The following is an 18,628-nucleotide window of genomic DNA, read 5'->3' as shown; positions in this document are numbered from 1 at the left end:
TACAGTTGCAATACAATTCAATACAGGAGGAATCATAGAGCCTTGCTCGTTTAGAGGTTACAATCTAAAAAGCTTTAAAGGGTTAGTTCACTTTTCAGAAAAATGAAACGGTTAACTATGGCCAGCCAGACACTGTTCCAATTTTGGCCGGTTCAGCAGGAACCAGCCGGGATTCAAACCATTAATGGTCAGGCTGAATGTACCAAGTTGATCGATTTAATCTTGGGTATAACCAGCTTGCCAGATATTCTTGCAGTTATTACTAGCAGCTGCTATAGCTGCTAGATATAATCACTTTCATCTCCCAGCGGCTTCCCCCTGCCAGGAGAAGACAATGGCCCGGCAGGAAGGATTCCTGCATCAATATTGTCTGTGTTGATGGGGAATCAAACAAATTTCTTTCCTGCAACCTGTGGTTGCAGGAAAGAAATTTGTTCCGTGTATGGCCGGCCTAACACCCTACACCCTCCCTACCCCCCAGTTCCTGCTGAATTTACCTTCATGGGTGATATAATTTCACCATCCACAAAGCCCTGTTCTTCCTCTCCTTTCCCTAGGGATACCGGGATAGATCAAGGCAGTTCTGATTGGTCACGTGCTGGCTTAAACTAATTGCAACTGCACTGATTCGTCCTGGGGTACCTAGGAAAAGAATAGGAAGAAGAACCTGCTTTTCAAACCTCAGGACTGTTGACCTGGGCTGCGTGGATGGTGGAAATCTTACCCACGGTGAGTGCAGTTTGAATAGGGGTGGTTGGTGGGCTAGGGTCGGAGAGTAGGGCGTGAGTTCAGCCTTTTTTACAATTTTTCAAAATTTTTTTTGAAAAGATGAACCAGCCCTTAAAATTGAATTCACTTGTTGCCCTGAGGCCATCCATAGTAACGTTGTGTATAGCTGTACGGTTTTCCTGTTGTGTACATGAACAGCTGAGGTACTTCTCTTATGTTTTTCTATTGTGGGAACCACCTGAGACCAACTTGTCACCTGAGCCACAGCTGAGTTTAATGCCTGCTTGTAACCTTTATGGTTGCACTTTTTCTCGAGGATTTGACAATAGTAATGGTCACCATGACTAAATATTTTTTATTATTTATTACAAGTAACAAGCATGCATACTTGGAAACTGGTAATACATTTGAATCATAATGATGTGACCTGGCAAGTTAAGGACAGGCCTGAAAATGTTGATGATTAAAGTAGACAAGTTATAATGTTAGTCAACATGGATTTTACCAGCAAACTTTCCCTGCAGTTCAGAAATTCTACCCTCTAGCTATAGTACAGCCTGAAGATGAGAGAGTCTGATCAGCTACAACGCATATTTGCACTGACAGAGCTGACAGCTATGATTATAAGAGGCCGCTCATGACTGCTTCTGCTTCTTACAGAGAACATTTAATGTAATGGCACATACAGTTGTGCTCATAAGTTTACATACCCTGGCAGAATTTATGATTTCTTGGCCATTTTTCAGAGAATATGAATGATAACACAAAAACTTTTCTTTCAGTCATGGTTAGTGTTTTGCTGAAGCCATTTTCTGTGTTTACTCTTTTTAAATCACAATGGCAACAGAAACTACCCAAATGACCCTGATCAAAAGTTTGCATACCCTGGTGATTTTGGCCTGATAACATGCACACAAGTTGACACAAAGGGGTTTAAATGGCTATTAAAGGTAACAATCCTCACCTGTGATCTGTTTGCTTGTAATTAGTGTGTGTGTGTATAAAAGGGTCAATGAGTTTCTGGACTCCTGACAGACCCTTGCATCTTTCATCCAGTGCTCCACTGACGTTTCTGGATTCTGAGTCATGGGGAAAGCAAAAGAAATGTCAAAGGATCTGCGGGAAAAGTTAATTGAACTGTATAAAACAGGAAAGGAATATAAAAAGATATCCAAGGAATTGAGAATGCCAATCAGCAGTGTTCAAACTCCAATCAAGAAGTGGAAAATGAGGGGTTCTGTTGAAACCAAACCACGGTCAGCTAGACCAACTAAAATTTCAGCCACAACTGCCAGGAAAATTGTTCGGGATGCAAAGAAAAACCCAGAAATAACTTCAGGTGAAATACAGGACCCTCTGAAAACATGTGGTGTGGCTGCTTCAAGATGTACAATAAGGAGGCACTTGAAGAAAGATGGGCTGCATGGTGGAGTCACCAGAAGAAAGCCATTACTACGCAAATGCCACAAAGTATCTCCCTTACAATACGCCAAACAGCACAGAGACAAGCCTCAAAACTTCTGGCACAAAGTGATTTAGAGTGATGAGACCAAAATTGAGTCAACAATGCCTATGATGAAAGGTACACCATTCCTACTGTGAAACACGAAGCTGTATCGCTGATATTTTAGTGATGTGTGAGCTACAAAGGCACAGGAAATTTGGTCAAAATTGATGGCACGATGAATGCAGTATGTTATCAAAAAATACTGGAGAAACATTTGCATTCATCAGCCAGGAAGCTGCGCATGGGACGTACTTGGACATTCCAACATGACAATGATCCACAACACAAGGCCAAGTCGACCTGTCATTGGCTACAGCAGAATAAAGTGAAGGTTCTGGAGTGGCCATCTCAGTCTCCTGACCTCAATATCATTGAGCCACTCTGGGGAGATCTCAAACGTGCAGTTCATGCAAGACAGCCCAAGAATTTACAGGAACTGGAGGCTTTTTGCCAAGAGAAATGGGCAGTTTTACCATCTGAGAAGGTAAAGAGCCTCATCCACAAATACCACAAAAGACTTCAAGCTGTCATTGATGTTAAAGGGGGCTGGGGTATGTAGTCTTTTGATCAGGGTCATTTGGGTAGTTTCTGTTGCCATTATGATTTAAAAAGAGTAAACGCAGTTGATTGATAATAAATGGCTTCAGCCAAACACTAACCATGAGTGACAAAAGTTTGTGTTATCATTCATATACTCTGAAAAATGGCCACAAAATCATAAATTCTGCCAGGGTATGTAAACTTATGAGCACAACTGTAAGTACATTTAAAGTACAACTAAATGCTCCTGGATGACAATCTCAACCAGAGATGTCCAACCTGCAGCACAAGAGGGCTATGAATGCGTCCCACACACAAAATCATTTAGTTGAAAATGTTTTTTTTTTTTAAGGGGGAATTAAAAAAAAAATGTGTTTACACTTTGCGAACACATGCAGCCGATGAAAAATTCGGCAGCGTTTCTTTACTGGACTTTTATACCTTTTATCTTCCTAAAGAAAAATCTCCCACTCTTCCCAATAAGTCCTCATTCGTGTCATCGGTTTTTGGCAGTATCTATATTTTGTGAGCAAATATTTAAGGATGGTGTACGCGAAGAGCAAAATTAGCACCAAAATATCTGATGAGCACCTTGAGAATTCATTGAGAATTGTTACTACAGTGAGGGGAAAAAAGTATTTGATCCCTGCTGATTTTGTACGTTTGCCCACTGACAAATGATCAGTCTATAATTTTAATGGTAGGTTTATTTTAACATTGATAGACAGAATATCAACAAAAAATATCCAGAAAAACGCATTTAAAAAGTTATAAATTAATTTGCATTTTAATGAGTAAAATAAGTATTTGATCCCCTATCAATCAGCAAGATTTCTGGCTCCCAGGGGTCTTCTATACAGGTAACAAGCTGAGATTAGGAGTACTCTCTTAAAGGGAGTGCTCCAAATCTCAGCTTGTTACCTGTATAAAAGACACCTGTCCACAAAAGCAATCATTCAATCAGATTCCAATCTCTCCACCATGACCAAGACAAAAGAGCTGTCCAAGGATGTCAGGGACAGGATTGTAGGACCTACACAAGGCTGAAATTGGCTACAAAACCATCGCCAAGCAGCTTGGGGAGAGGGTGACAACAGTTGTGTGATTATTTGCAAATGGAAGAAACACTAAATAACTGTCGATCTCCCTCGGTCTGGGACTCCATGCAAAATATCACCGACGTGGAGTTTCAATGATCATGAGAACAGTGAGGAATCAGCCCAGAACTACACAGGAGAATCTCTTCAATGATCTCAAGGCAGCTGGGACCATAGTAGTCGCCAAGAAAACAATTGGTAACACACTACACTGTGAAGCACTGAAATCCTGCAGCACCCCCAAGGTCCCCCTGCTCAAGAAAGCACAGGTACAGGCCCATATGACATTTGCTAATGAACATCTGAATGAGTCAGAGGAGACCTGGGTGAAAGTGTTGTGGTCAGATGAGACCAAAATCGAGCTTTTTGGCATCAACTCAACTCTCCTTGTTTGGGTCCTGGAGTGGTCTAGCCAGTCTCCAGACCTTAATCCCAAAAATGTGTGGTGGGAGCTGAAGATTCGAGTTACCAAACGTCAGCCTTGAAACCTTATTGACAAAGAGGAGTGGGTCAAAATCCCTCCTGAGTTGTGTGCAAACCTATAAGAAACGCCTGACCTCTGTGGTTGCCAACAAGGGTTTTATCACCAAGTAGGGTCAAATACTTATTTTACTCATTAAAATGCAAATCAATGTATAACTATTTGAAATGAGTTTTTCTGGATTTGTTGTTTGTTATTCTGTCTCTCACTGTTAAAATAAACCTACCATTCAAATTATAGACTGATCATTTCTTTGTCAGTGGGCAAATGTGCAAAATCAGCAGATGATCAAATACTTTTCCCCTCATTGTACATCCATCCAACCAGGTATTCATGCCTTTGTTTATCAAAAACAGTGTCAAATATCACACTAGTGGCCCTATTTTACTTTTTTAGAATAAAAAATAATGACGTTTTGTTACTCGGATATACATCATCTATAATCGTGATTAACGTGTGATCTGCCCAACTTTTTCTGCTCTTAAGCTATCCTTATCCAGCTATCCAGTCAAACTTTGTTGCACTGCACATTGCTGTCAGTCTAACACAGAAAATATGATTTGAAGGTATGGCAAGCAGTGTCAGCCAATCAGGCTCTGTTGCGCGACACAGTGTTGTCAGTCTAACACAGATAAAATGCTTACTGGAGAGTAGAACACATCATGACCCCATCACTGTGCTACTTGTACTTGTATACTGTACTCCTTGATTTTTGTTAAAACAGCCTGGAGTAGGGAGCTGACAACACTGTTATAAAGAAATTGTTGTCACTCTCCTGGCTATACTGTGTGGCAGGGTTGTATTTTATGTGTGGCCCAAGACCATTACTCTTCTTCCAATGTGGCCCAGGAAGGTCAAAAGGTCGGACACCCCTGCTCTAAAGCATAGTCTGTTTACTATGTAGTGCACATCTCATTTACCTTCTTTGACTGAGCCAGATCCACCTTCATGTCTCACATGCTCTCCCTCCCAGATACTGCAGCACAGTGGAAGGTTTCAGCAACCAAAGCAGTGCTGTCAATCCAGAAAGCACTGGGCAGGACTGGGTGGGGCTGGGTGCTGTTTGAAAAGCTACAGGCTTGTGAATCTGCAGTGAAAATGCTGATAGCCACACCCCCTGCACACAACTCCTGCAGAGTGACAACTCTGCTCTGAATTCAGGAGCAGTGCAGCATCAGTGCCACACTTTAACAGGAAACTCCACTAGCAGGATCAGCAGATGTTTGTGAGACTTTGCAGGGGGACTAAGGTTGGGTTTACATATGCTGCGGCTCAGATCATAGGGTCTGGTGCGTCCCTGTTCACTGATTCAGGTGTAAATCAGGCCCAAATTTTTGCTTTAATTGGAACCAAAGATGCACAGGACCCTTTATAAATGCAGACCACGGCCGCCCCGGAGCTGTGTGAACCGGCTTCATTGAGAGCTGGTCACACTCTTCTGTCATGTGGGGAAACCTGCATCCAATTCGCATATGTGTGAACCCAGCCTAAAAGAAAATTATGAGTGCAGATGTGCTTATAAAGTTATGCATCGGCTTATTTGTTAAAGGATAAGTTTCCCTTTTGGAACATATTCCATGTTCCACCCGTATTTCAGGGTGGAACATGTAACATGTTCCAGCAGCTGCAGCCCTTCCCCCTCTCCCCACCAACCTCCCAAAGTCTCCAAAGTTGGAGCACATATAATGGATATATTAAAGCCTTTTTTTTCCATATATATAACAAACTTGTCATACTTACTTGCTCTGTGCAGTGGTTTTCCACAGAGCAGCCCCGGTCCGCCTCTACTCTGGTCCCTTGCTGGCACTCTTGCCTCCTCCCTTTTGCCAAGTGTTCCCAGAGCAAGCAGCTTGCAAAGGAGGCACCCAAGCAGGCTCGTTCCTGAGCTGCAGCTCTGCTTGTCCATTCACACACTCAGCTGTGGCTCGGCCCCACCCCCCCTCCACATTGGCTCACTGGTTGTGATTGACAGCAGCGGGAATCAATGGCTCCCACTGCTGTCTCAACCACTGAGGAGGCAGGATCCCCAAAGAGCTGAGGGTCTCGTACACAGTGCTGGAAGAAGATCGGGCTCAGGTAAGTATTAGGGGGACTGCTGCACAGAGGTTTTTTACCTTCATGCATAGAATGCATGAAGGTAAAAAACCTTGAGCCTTTACAACCTCTTTAAGGGCAGGTATGCCTGGAGGGAGCCCAGCCCTCTTTAAAGGTATAGGAACGCACTGGACACCCAGCAATAGCACAATGGCAGCAAATGTATCCAGTGCATCCCCATACCAATTAAAGTGGTAGAAATCTCTGTTTTACTACTTGTACCTACTGGCAAGCCTATAGTAAGTATCTGTATTATAAGTGGTGTGTGAATAGACTGGCACCATGTTACAGAGATAGGATGCTTAAAAAGGTCATCTATGTTTTGAACATTGCTCTTGTGTGTTTTGACATACCACTATAACGCCATGTGTACAGAAAACTGCCATCTCTTGAATGACCACAGCTGGCTGCCAATTAGAAGCCATGTGTTTTGCCTTACACTTCATACCATCTGAATAAACAACAAAAACTTCTGTGAAGTAAGTCTAGTCCTAATTGTGGCTCTTACCCCCTCTACCTGCTCCAGCCAATAGTTTTTTTGTAGTTTTCATACATTTGATGATGACTTTATTTTTAATTCAGCTAAAGTCATAGTTCATGACCTATAGTAGTATTCTGTAGAACACGGTGATAAGACATACCTGTTAAGTTTAAGGTCTCTTTGATTATATGCATTGCTTACATTATATAGCATTGTCGTTTTCTGCTGTATAGTGTTTTATGGCGATTTTATGGCGTTTGCAGCTTATCTGTGTGCTTTGGTGTACTAAGATACCACTTTAATTGTCACAGTCACCAGTTGCTGCTAGAAGTTCAGTAGGCCATTTGCCTTTTGTTCCCATTTTGGCAGCAAATGTAACAACTGAAAGTTCAAACAAGCTGGGTAGTCTGATAATGTAATTGGTTTACAAAGTGTGAGGCTGTGCTGAGCCTAGATACTAGAATAAACGGACAGGACCTAGGAAGCTTCACTCAGATGAACACGTTGAAAAGTTATTATAGTAGTGTCATTCATTCTGCTATGATCTTGGTAATGCTAATGATATTTATGCCGTAGTAAGTTTGTATTCACGTTGTGAAGGGGCAACTTAGACCTCATTCACACTTGCAGTGTCAAACCTACATTTATATGTGTTTTGAATCACGTTTTTACGTTAAAATAAATGCAGGTAATGATTTTTCCATATGTATCATTCAGATTGGATGTTTAACTGGGTTTAGAGAAAATAGAATTCTGGGCATTCAGAATCTGAAACTTTAAAAGCAGCTATACAATAAAGCAGGACCATCAAACCGCAAGAAAAAATAGTCAGGGAAGCATAAAAGTTGTTCATACTTCTCGAGAATTTCTCCTGCAATCAGATAAGCTAAATGCGGGAGTCCAAGTGTGAATAAAGCCCGGCCCCTTTCCCACTAGCGGACCAATTGGATCTGCCTGTCAGTTTTTTAGGCAGACCCAATTGGACCCTCTTGTTTCCTCTATGGAGCGGCAAATGTTAACAGACATGTATCCATTGACATTCGCCGACATCTGATCTTGTTCGCTAAAAACAGATGGATGGGGATCCGTTCCCCATCCGCCTCGCGGATCAGATGGCAGTCGAGTGTAAATGGACTGGTGGTTCATTTACATCCGACTGCCCATAGAGGAGAGCGGCCCATCCACCTGCTCAGCAGGGATCAGCAGACAGATTTCCTGCTGAGTAGGCGGACTCTGACGGAGCCTGCCCCATGTGGAAGGGGCCTTAGGGCTAATGCACACAACCGATTAGGGCTGTACACTCCCCAGATCAATATATTTCTGTAGTGGGTATGACCAGGTGTTTCTGATCACCTGATGATAATGGAAGTATGTACAAGCTTTTTCAATTTCAAGTACAAGACCGGTACATGAATTTGGCGCAGGTTGCGCCACTTATAGAACGCCCGCAAAACACTTTTGCAAAATCTGTATGCTCCAGTCTTTATGAATTCCAGGGATTTTCTTTTGGTCTCAGAAAGATAAAGAAGGCTCTTTTGTGTGCCATGCACAGGAAATATCCAAACTCCCGGTGTGCCACAAGTATAACCTCATATAGTGGATATAAAAAGTCTAAACACCTCTGTTAAAATGTCAGGTTTCTGTGATGTAAAAAATGAGACAAAGGTAAATCATTTTAAAACTTTTTCCACCTTTAATGTGACCTATAAACTGTACAACTCAATTGAACAACAAACTGAAATCTTTTTGGTGGAGAGAAGTAAAAATAAAAAACTAAAATAATATGGTTGCATAAGTGTGCACACCCTTAAACTACCGGTAATACTTTGTTGAAGCACCTTTTGATAAAAATATTAATCATCTTCTGGTGAAGTCATACCTTTGTTGATTTTGATGTATGCTTTGAGTCGTTGCCATGCTGAAAATTAAGTTCCTTTTCATGTTCAGCTTTCTGGCAGAAGCCTGAAGGTTTTGTGCCAATATTGACTGATATTTGGAATGGTTCATAATTCCCTCTACCTTGACTAAGGCCCCTGTTCCAAATGAAGAAAAACTGCCCCAAAGCATGATGCTGCCACCACCATGCTTCATGGTAGGTATGGTGTTCTTTTGGTGATGAGCAGTGTTGTTTTTGCGCCAAACATTTCTTTTGGAATTATGGCCAAAACTTTCAACCTTGATTTCATCAGACCAGAACACATTTTCCCACATGCTTTTGGGAGACCACAGATGTGTGTTTGCAAAATTTAGCCGGGCTTGGATGTTTTTCTTCGCAAGAAAAGGCTTCCGTCTTGCCACTTTACCCCATAGCCCAGACATATGAAGAATACGGGAGATTGTTGTCACATGTACCACACAGCCAGTACTTGCCAGATATTACTGCAGCTCCTTTAATGTTGCTGTAGGCATCTTGGCAGCCTCCCTGACCAGTTTTTTTCAGGTCTTTTCATCAATTTAGGAGGGATGTCCAGTTCTTGGTAATGTTACTTTTGTGCCATATTTTCTCCACTTGATGATAACTGTCTTCACTGTGTTCTATGGTATATCTAATTCCTTGGAAGTTCTTTTGTACCCTTCTCCTGACTGATACCTTTTAACAATGAGATCCCTCTGGTGCTTTGGAAGCTTTCTGCAGACCATGGCTTTTGCTGTAGGATGCTACTAAGAAAATGTCAGGAAAGACCTACTAGAACAGCTGAACCTTATTTGGGGTTAATAAGAGGCACTTTAAATTATGGCAGGTGTGTACTGACTCCTATTTAACATGAGTTTGAATGTGATTTCTTAATTCTGAACACAGCTACATCCCAAGTTATAAGAGGCTGTGCACACTTATGCAACCACATTATTTTAGTTTTCTTATTTTACTTTTCCCCTCCTAAAAGATTTCAGTTTGTTTTTCAATTGAGTTATACATTTTATAGGTCACAGTAAAGGTGGAAAAAGTTCGGAAATGATTTATCTTTGTCTCATTTTTTTAAATGACAGAAACCTGACATTTTAACAAGGGTGTGTAGACTTTTTTTATCCACTGTATGTCATGTAATGTACAGGGATTTTGGAATATTTTAATTTCAGATGTAAAATAACTAGAAACTGTCCAAATATTAATGATTTCTTCCACTTTTGTTCTTTGTAGACTACCCAGATGGTACCAATTCCACTGATTTCACCGCACAGTCCACAATGTATCTGCCTGAAAACTTCACATTCTCTCCAAACCTTCCATGTCCGCAAAAGTTGCCGTTTATGCGTAAGTACTTGTATTGATTATTGGCATGTTTCTCTCCCTATTTCTAGATTTTCTTCCTCTCAAAACAGTGAATTTGTATCAAAATGTTTTGACAGGTTTTAGGGACCCATTCAGCTGGCGTTTACTGGAGAAGGACTTATTTACAAAGTGGTGCTGTACGAAGCATCCATGGCCAGCTAAACAAATAAGTACACATATATTCTAGGAAAACTGTGACATTTTACATATCTAATAGAAGTTAAATAGCAGGCAGTTTATCTGCTTTGTATACGTTTCTGAAGCATGTGTATTTATTTTTAAAGCTAAACTCCAGGAATATAGCTCCTTTTATAAAGTGAAGGCATGCTATGAGGGAAATTCAACAAGGTGTATGACACTTCCTGGGCTTAGCTCTATTATATACATCTGGCTGGTTTATAGAGGAGCCAATGCTGTACTTTCTGGTTTTGGCATTTTCAACAGCAGAATCGCTGTCCTCCCCTCCTCCTGCCCAATCACAGAAGCCTTTGTATTATGTGAACACATTCACAAAATACAAAGGATTCTATGAATGAGCAGCAGAAGGGAGGGCTGGGGATAGCTGCTCTGTGTGCTTCTCTCCTCTCACAGACTGGAGTGTATCCTTGACATAGCCATAAACTTGTAAGATGTAAATAATAGAGCTAATCCCAGAGGGTGTCATGCACCTTGTTGGACTTAAAGCGTTTGTTACCCCAACACTTCCCCCACACTAAGAAGCCACGACAAAGTATACACCCTAAAGGGAACCTATCCCAAAGGGTTCCCTTTGGGGTGTATACTTTGTCGTGGCTTCTTAGTGCGGCCCTGAACGCTGTTTGTGCTCTCCGTGACTGCCAGCACCGGGGAGCAGGAACCGACTGAAGACTTGTCAACAAGGGCATACGAACTCAGCGTTCGTGGATTGGTGCCTATGCTCATTTTTAAAAAGTGAGTACATTGCTTCACGATCCATCCCTGTCCCACGTTGTTCATTGCGGAGTTACGCTATATATATTTTCTATGCACTTTTTTTATATTTTATGAACATCTACCACTGAGACCGTCTAAGCTACATTTGGGATATCCCTTCACCTTTGCATCCATCAGCCTACCTGTGACCAGCCTATGCTGTACACCTTACAGCACTAAGGTGAGCTGCTTGCAGACACAGAGGTGCTATCACTGAAGATTTTTTGGTACACGTACGCTCTTTGGTGGTGGGATTGTTTTACATTCACCGTATATGGACTGTTTTTTATACATTTTTTTCTGATATTTCTTCTGTCATTTTGCAATTTTTTATATACTTTGACATTATTTCTTGGTCTTTTTATATCAATGATCATGTAGTTCCATGATACACATGTTTGCTATATAATTATTATTTTTTCTTTTGTATTACTCTACTACACCAGGTATCATTATGTGACACTATTTTGATTCCATGTATGTACACTTGGTTGCTTTACCACATACCACTGCAGTTTCCACCATCACGTCCTATTTTAGCCCCTCCCACACCCCCTTCTTTCACAGCGCAATACCATCGCTATTTCATCTTGTTCTCTTTGTATTGCTTCCTTTATGTGAAACACCTGGTGTTCCTGCCAGTCCTTCTGTTTTCCTATTAAAAACTAACCACACTAAGCAGGAGAGCTACATTTTTAACTCCGGCTGCTGAGTTTCAAAAAAGTCTTGAGATGTCACTTTAAGCTTTTACTCACACAAGAGCAGCCCTTGCTGACAAAGCAGTGGCTGCCAGTCATCCAGGAGGCGATACCGCCACCTTATGAATGACCCCCGGCAACCAAATGGGGGTTTTGTATATAAATAATGCACTGTTTCTTGGCCCAGTTCACCTGAATGAATTACGTTTAATAGTGGTACTGCCCGCCAAACATGACCAGGGGTATCATTTTTGCCATGGATGCAAAGCACATGGCCATGGCATCTGTACAACCCTGAGCATCTGCATGCTATCTTTTAGGCAGGCTGTCAGGAGATGGTAAAACCATGACTTAACCACCTGTACGCCTGTTTTTTACCATGCCAGGGCTGGTTGTGTGAATTGGACCAAAGGCCCATTGCACACTGAGCCAGTTTAGTGCCGTAGACACACTTTGGCAGGCTTCCTGCAGCGAGGCTGAATGCTGCACCTGTCCTTCCTGGTGCACTAAAACGTGGGAGGGACACGCTGCAGCTGAATATTTACATTAAGCCACAGCACCGAAAGTATAGTGAGATCTAAACTTCCCTACGTGAATGAAAGTGTAAATACTGTAATAAAGAAAGGTCAGTCATTCATAAAATTTTATATATGCCTGTAGGGACTTTTTTCACACTGCAGATTTAGATAAAAAATAAAATGTTTCCTGGAATTCTTCTGTAGGTGCATGTGATTTGATAATGCATACTTTTTATCTTGTAAAAAAGCAGTACAGCGCATAAAATTAAAATCTACTATAAAACAATAAGGAACAGTCCATTTTCTGTTGTTCAAGACAAAGATTTCCGGCAAATAATCCAGTGACACGAGTAGCGTGTCACGTACACGGAAGCGTACACGGAACATGGAGCATAGAGTCCAAAGCTGACATTGAGAGAGCGAGTGCAATTTACAAGATATCGGTGCTCGACCAGTGCATCTGTTCCTGCTATTATCCCCTTGAGGAAACTGCTGTTTTAGACCTAACTGATACACTCAGGGGTCCATCTGCTGATGTAAGCGGCTTGTTTTACCGATGGTGGAGGTCTTTTCACTACAGTCACTCATCTTTTTTGGATGTCACACTGGATTATTTGCCGGAAATCTTTGTCTTGAACAATAGAAAATGGACTGTTCCTTATTGTTTTATAGTAGATTTTAATTTTATGAGCTGTACTGCTTTTTTACAACATATTTTTAGGGATTTGATAAATTTGACCCTCAGTACCATAGCTGCTTATTGTTAGTTCTATATGGTTTGCGCTGGTTAATCTCAATATATTGCCATACTTTTTATCTTGCATCAGTCAAGCTATTAGCATATGATTTTTAGTTTACAAGATGTTTTTTGCATTTTCAGCCTGTATTAGTTTTACACACATTTCACCCCCAGCAGATCATGTGTTACTATCCACGTGCTGGTAATTTGCAGCATACAGCAGAACATGTTTGAGGATGTGGTTTCACATTCAGCCACCCGCTTATATCTGTGGTTCCCCTCCATAAAGCTTGGTGGCACCGGCGGCAAGACAAGTTGTGAGCATGCAAGCTTTGGCCTCAGGTTCTATAACCGTTCAAAATGAAAATAAACCGATGTGCCTTCTCTATAGACGGGTCAGAATACAAGCTTTGCAAAGAAAAGACTGGTGTCTGGTGTGCGTTCTGTTGTGGCTAATCATCCGGTATTATACTTGCCAGCTGTCCCACTTTTTTTTCCAGGGATAGTCCAGAAAGGTTTTTGTTTTCTGATTTATCTAGTTTGGGCATTATAAATTATTTCCATTTTACTCATGTTCCATTAATTTCTTAACTTTTTACTGACTGGCATGCTTTGTACGTTGAACTTTAATCAGTACCTGGTAATAATTGCAGTCATTACAGAACCAAATGATAGTGCCAGGCTCCATTGAATCAATCTCCATAATAATAAGGAATAAACAAAGAACCGAGGTGAAGGTTGGGTTCCATATGCAGGAAAGTGACACCCTTGGCCTTGGAGCAGGGAGAGGAGATCCTGACTACTGTGGTCAATACTCACCATTTCAGACTTTTTATAGTTCAGCCGACTGTCCACTGAAAACTGAAAGATTCATTTTGTGAGGAACTGATGTTTTACATTTGTTATAGTTATAGTAACTGGTTAACGGGGTCCGCTGTGGTCGTTTTTTCTGAGTAATCGTAAGCAAGATGAAAGAGAAAAGACTAAAGTCCAACAAGTTCAACCATATGTATTATTGGAACAATATTTCCTGTCAATCTTTACAGAAAGTTCCAGCCACACACCTCCGTATGGGCTTTCCGTCCGAAAGCTGAAGTGTGAATAGACTACGAGCGCACTGATCAGTTCACCCGTAGTCCATTGAGAACTACAAGCTGTCTGCCTCGGTGGAAGATGGGACTTGTAGTTCATTCTTTCACAGATCTTTTTGAATGAAGGACATGGCAGTTTATAGTTCACATAAAAAAGATTATAGCAATGTGATAGGGTGTGTAACCATAAAATGTCCATCCACAAATGGAAGCCTTCACAAGGGGATTAGAGGCAAAATCCATCAGGAGCTACAGAGTATAAAAGAGAAGAGAGGCGCCTCTAAGTGTAGCAATATGGTTACATTTAATGAAGGTACAACATTTAGCAACTCACATGGTTGATGATTAAATAAGAGGCACATCTAAGTATGCAGGCATCCAGGGTAAAGCTGTCCACATAGACCATCCCCCCACACCGCCGGCTCTCACCACTGTCAGTCTGCAATCGTGATGGGAAGACTACCCTGCAGTAGAGCGATCTGAAAGCGTGGCGTGGAGCGCAGCGTGGAAGAGATGATGTCAATGGTGGTGTGGAGGATGATCTATGTGGACAGCTTTACCCCGGATGCCTGCATACTTAGATGTGACTGTTTTAATCATCAACCATGTAAGTTGCTAAATGTTGTACCTTCATTAAATGTAACCATATTGCTACACTTAGCGGCGCCTCTCTTCTCTTTTATACTCAGTTGTGATATGGTGCTACTTGTATATCAAGACATCGCTTGTGTATAAAGTCAAAATTTATTTAAAAATTTTGCTTGTCTTGCAAAACGCTCTCAAACCAAGTTACTCTCAAACCAAGGTTTTAATGTATTCTGAAAGGTTAACTGAAACAGGTTTGTATAAAAGTTTCCTCTTTTAGTCCTATTTCTGTAACAATTCCTGTGTATGACTGGTAATCTTCTCTTATCTGTTCATGAGCATCAAACTATAAGACAACTATTTTTTTCACTTGTTTATTTAACTGAGCTTTTTCAGTTGTTTCTATTTAAACTTGCAACATAGCAAAATGCGGACTTTTAATTAGAAATGTTTTTTTGATGCAGGTGGGCCTACTGATATTAACATGAGTGAGATCTCATTAGAAGAAGTTTATCAGATGTTTGCTGATATGGGTATTGGACCTGGAGGACACTGGAAGCCCACAGACTGCACTCCTCGGTGGAAGGTCAGAGGATCATTAAATCATATACTTCATATGTTGGACCAGGCAGAACAATTCTATCAGTGCTATTCTGTACTGGAAGTGGTTCTAAAAGCTGAAAGTTTTTTTACCTTCATGCATTCCATGTGTGAAGGTCAAAACCTTCAGTATACAGCTCCCCACACAGCCCCCCCAGTACCTGCCAGATCCAGCGATGTGCATGAGATTAGCTGCTCTCCTTGGGTCTCTGTCTCCTGATTGGCTAAGAGACAGCAGCGAGAGCCATTGGCTTCCATTGCTGTCAATCACAGCTCACAGAGGATGGAGCGGGAGTGAGGGGGCCGCACCCTGTTCTGCTTTAGGGACGCTCGGAGAAGAGGGGGGCCAGAAACGCTGGTGGGGGACCCAAGAAGTGCCAGATAAGGGCTGCTATGTGCAAAACCATTGCACAGAGCAGATAAGTATAACATGTTATTTAAAAAAAAAAAATAAAACAAATGCCTTTTATTATCACTTTAAAGACTAGGCAATATTTTAGCTACTGAAGAATCACTCTACTTCCCCTTAAAAGATATGTTTCACCCAAAAATGATGCTGCAGTTCTCGGTGGACCCATTGGATATTGAGATTTCCTTATCTCTCAGCACCGCAGCTCTTAGTGCCCATTTGCACCTTTCTGTTTTAGTGCATTGTGAGAACACATGCGTGTTATGTTGCTTGCTATTGTGCATTGTGTCAAAGCAACCCATTAAGGCTCCATTCACACTTGTGTGGCTGCAACTTTAGTGCAACTTTGACACAACTTTGGATGGGTACAATTTGGATACAAATTTGGCTTTGACCAGTGATAATAGACAACTGTTGCATTGTATAACATTCAGGTACGGCTTTAATGCAACTTTTGAGGGTTAACATTGAAGTCTATGGCTCTCAAGTTGCATGAAAGTCAGACCAAATGGTGCATGAACTACTTTGAAGTTGCTGCAACTTTAGGTTGCACGTATATGAATGGTTATCATTGGAAAACATGGGAAATGACCTGTCATGCGACTTTGATGTCCAAGGTTGCATGACAAGTCGCAGAAGTGTGAATGGAGCCTAAAACGAACAATTGACAAAAAAGGGCATGCACCATTTGCATGGCAGAGCATTATTGTGTGTTGCAGTGTGCTTACCCTTAGTACATTAGGATTCCATTGAATATTAATGACACAAACACAACAATGTGTATATGACATTAAGGTGTGTTGCGGCAGCACACAGGAGTAAATGAGCACTTACTGTTTTATTTTGCTTTGGGCTAAGTTGTGCAGCTGGCTTCTGCTCTTCAGTATATAAAGTTCACTTGTACTTCATACATCGTTTTCACCTACTGTGTCTGTGTGCGGCCCAATTCATGGGCAGAGTGAAATGAAATACTTAGTGCTTCTATTAATGGGGCAGCTTGTGACTTTCTCCCCTACTACAATGCAGTGCTAGATGGCTGAGCAGCCAGTCTTCAGGCCTGAGTGTTATGTACGGGTGGTTGGAACGTCCTGAGGCCTGTGTTAGCTCCAACTAGACAACCCTTGCATGGCAGGCAAATAGAAGGCAAGTATGTACAATGAGGGAAAATGGACTAAATACAGGTTCACTTTAATGGAGAGCTTGTGATGCTGGCTGGGTGTGGGAGGCATGAAGCATTCCCGGCCACACTTGAAAGAACTGATAGTGTTGCAGATAGCTGCCAGATCTTTTTGCTGTCATGTTTCCTGTCCACAAATATTAAAGAGGAAGTTCTGCTTCAAGCACTCTTCACCCCCTTCTATGCCACATTTGGCATGTCCTCTTTTTTTTTTTTTTTTTGGGATGTGGGGAGCAGGTAACTAGTTTTGACAGGTACCTGCTCCCACTTCTGCTCGGGCTGCCTTGGCGACTCGAGTGGAAGTCTTCCTCTCCCCCTCCCTCCTTGCAATCTTCTGGGACATCTCACAGGTCCCAGAAGATTTCCTGGCCATTAAGGAGACGCAGCTGGCTGTGAGGCCCCAAGCTGTCACGGCCGGGTGCCCACACTTTTAATGCCGGGAAGAGGAGAGGGAGAGAACTGAGGGTTCGGGCGGCCGCATTTCTTAACCGTGGGACAGGTGAGTGTGTGTTTATTAATAGTCAGCAGCTACACTTTTTGTAGCAGCTGACTTCTAATAAACACAAAAATGACCGGAAGTCCGCTAAGATATAGTTGGGAATTCCTTTTCAGGGTTTTCCTATGAAACTTTTGTTATACAGGAGTCTCACTCGGCACTGCTGAAGAAGCATCAGGACTTTTTTTTTTTTTTTCTCCATTAAAAAGGTTGTAAACACCACTTCTACCTACAGGTAAGGCTTACCTGTAGGTACCGTGAATATCTGTTAAACTTACACAGTTTAGGAGATATTCACTATATCCGCATGTGCCGACGTCATCGGCACATGCTGCTCCTGCCGTTTCTTCAGTAGCCGTGCTGTGACCAGCGGCTCCCGCACGCATTCACCGGTGTGATGTCATCGCGGCTCCGGCCAATCAGCCGGAGCCCGCAAACCCGGAAATAACTCCGGGAGACAGGACGCCGGTCACAGCAGTGTGCAGGGACCGCTGCAACAGCTTCAATCTAAGGTATTTCATAATGAGCTAGTATGCGATGCATACTAGCTCATTATGCCTTTGTCTTGCAGGTTTGTTTGTTTTTTGGAGTTTACAACCACTTTTAATATATCAGTAAAGTGGAACTACACTGTATCTGAGCACTACAAACCAAAAACCCTATTTAATTCTTTTTTTAATCTTCAAAGCAAACTCCCCCATCCATCCATGCTTTATTATGCCGAGAAATCACTTTGAAAAACACCCCTTAGCATTTCTGGGGTAAGGGCAGATGATTCATGTACTTCCTGGAATCCATCCGCCCTTCGCTCAGGCATGCAGGCAGGAGGTTGTAGTTAGCTGAGAAAACCTCTTTTCCCCTCCTGGAGACTCCTGGGATGTATGACATCATTTGCCTAGGCCTGGAAACCAGGATGTAGCCGAAGAAATGTAAAAAGTTTAAAACAAGTAGATATGCTATATTTTTCCTATTTACTAATTCTAGCAGCATAAGGATTAAAAATAGTCAATGTTGCTTGAGAGAGTGGAGTTCCCCTTCAACAAGTAGTACCACTATCGTGCATGTTATCTTTCTGCTAATGCCAATGGAATTGTCAACCAGCCAAAAAACATTCCACAGAAACCAAAGTCCATATTTGTTTGCACAATTTTAATATCCAAGGCA

The 18,628-nt window shown here is 41.8% G+C and overlaps 1 protein-coding gene across 2 annotated transcripts in view; it reads left to right on the top strand.

Moving 5' to 3' along the window:
* The window catches only part of B4GALT6 (beta-1,4-galactosyltransferase 6), a 136,259-nt gene that overhangs the window by 81,404 nt on the left and 36,227 nt on the right, over positions 1-18,628 (top strand). Inside the window, exons 3-4 of one of the 2 annotated variants that reach the window (XM_073631517.1) lie at positions 10,069-10,182; positions 15,247-15,368. In XM_073631517.1, coding sequence (XP_073487618.1) covers positions 10,069-10,182; positions 15,247-15,368 — 236 coding nt within the window. Of the gene's footprint in view, positions 1-10,068; positions 10,183-11,230; positions 11,333-15,246; positions 15,369-18,628 lie in introns of those variants that run through there. The other variant, XM_073631518.1, reaches the window with a different exon arrangement.

The sequence above is a fragment of the Aquarana catesbeiana genome, linkage group LG05, assembly GCF_042186555.1.
Source record: "Aquarana catesbeiana isolate 2022-GZ linkage group LG05, ASM4218655v1, whole genome shotgun sequence".
Taxonomy (NCBI): domain Eukaryota; kingdom Metazoa; phylum Chordata; class Amphibia; order Anura; family Ranidae; genus Aquarana; species Aquarana catesbeiana.
This window is presented reverse-complemented; position numbering and strand designations above follow the sequence as displayed.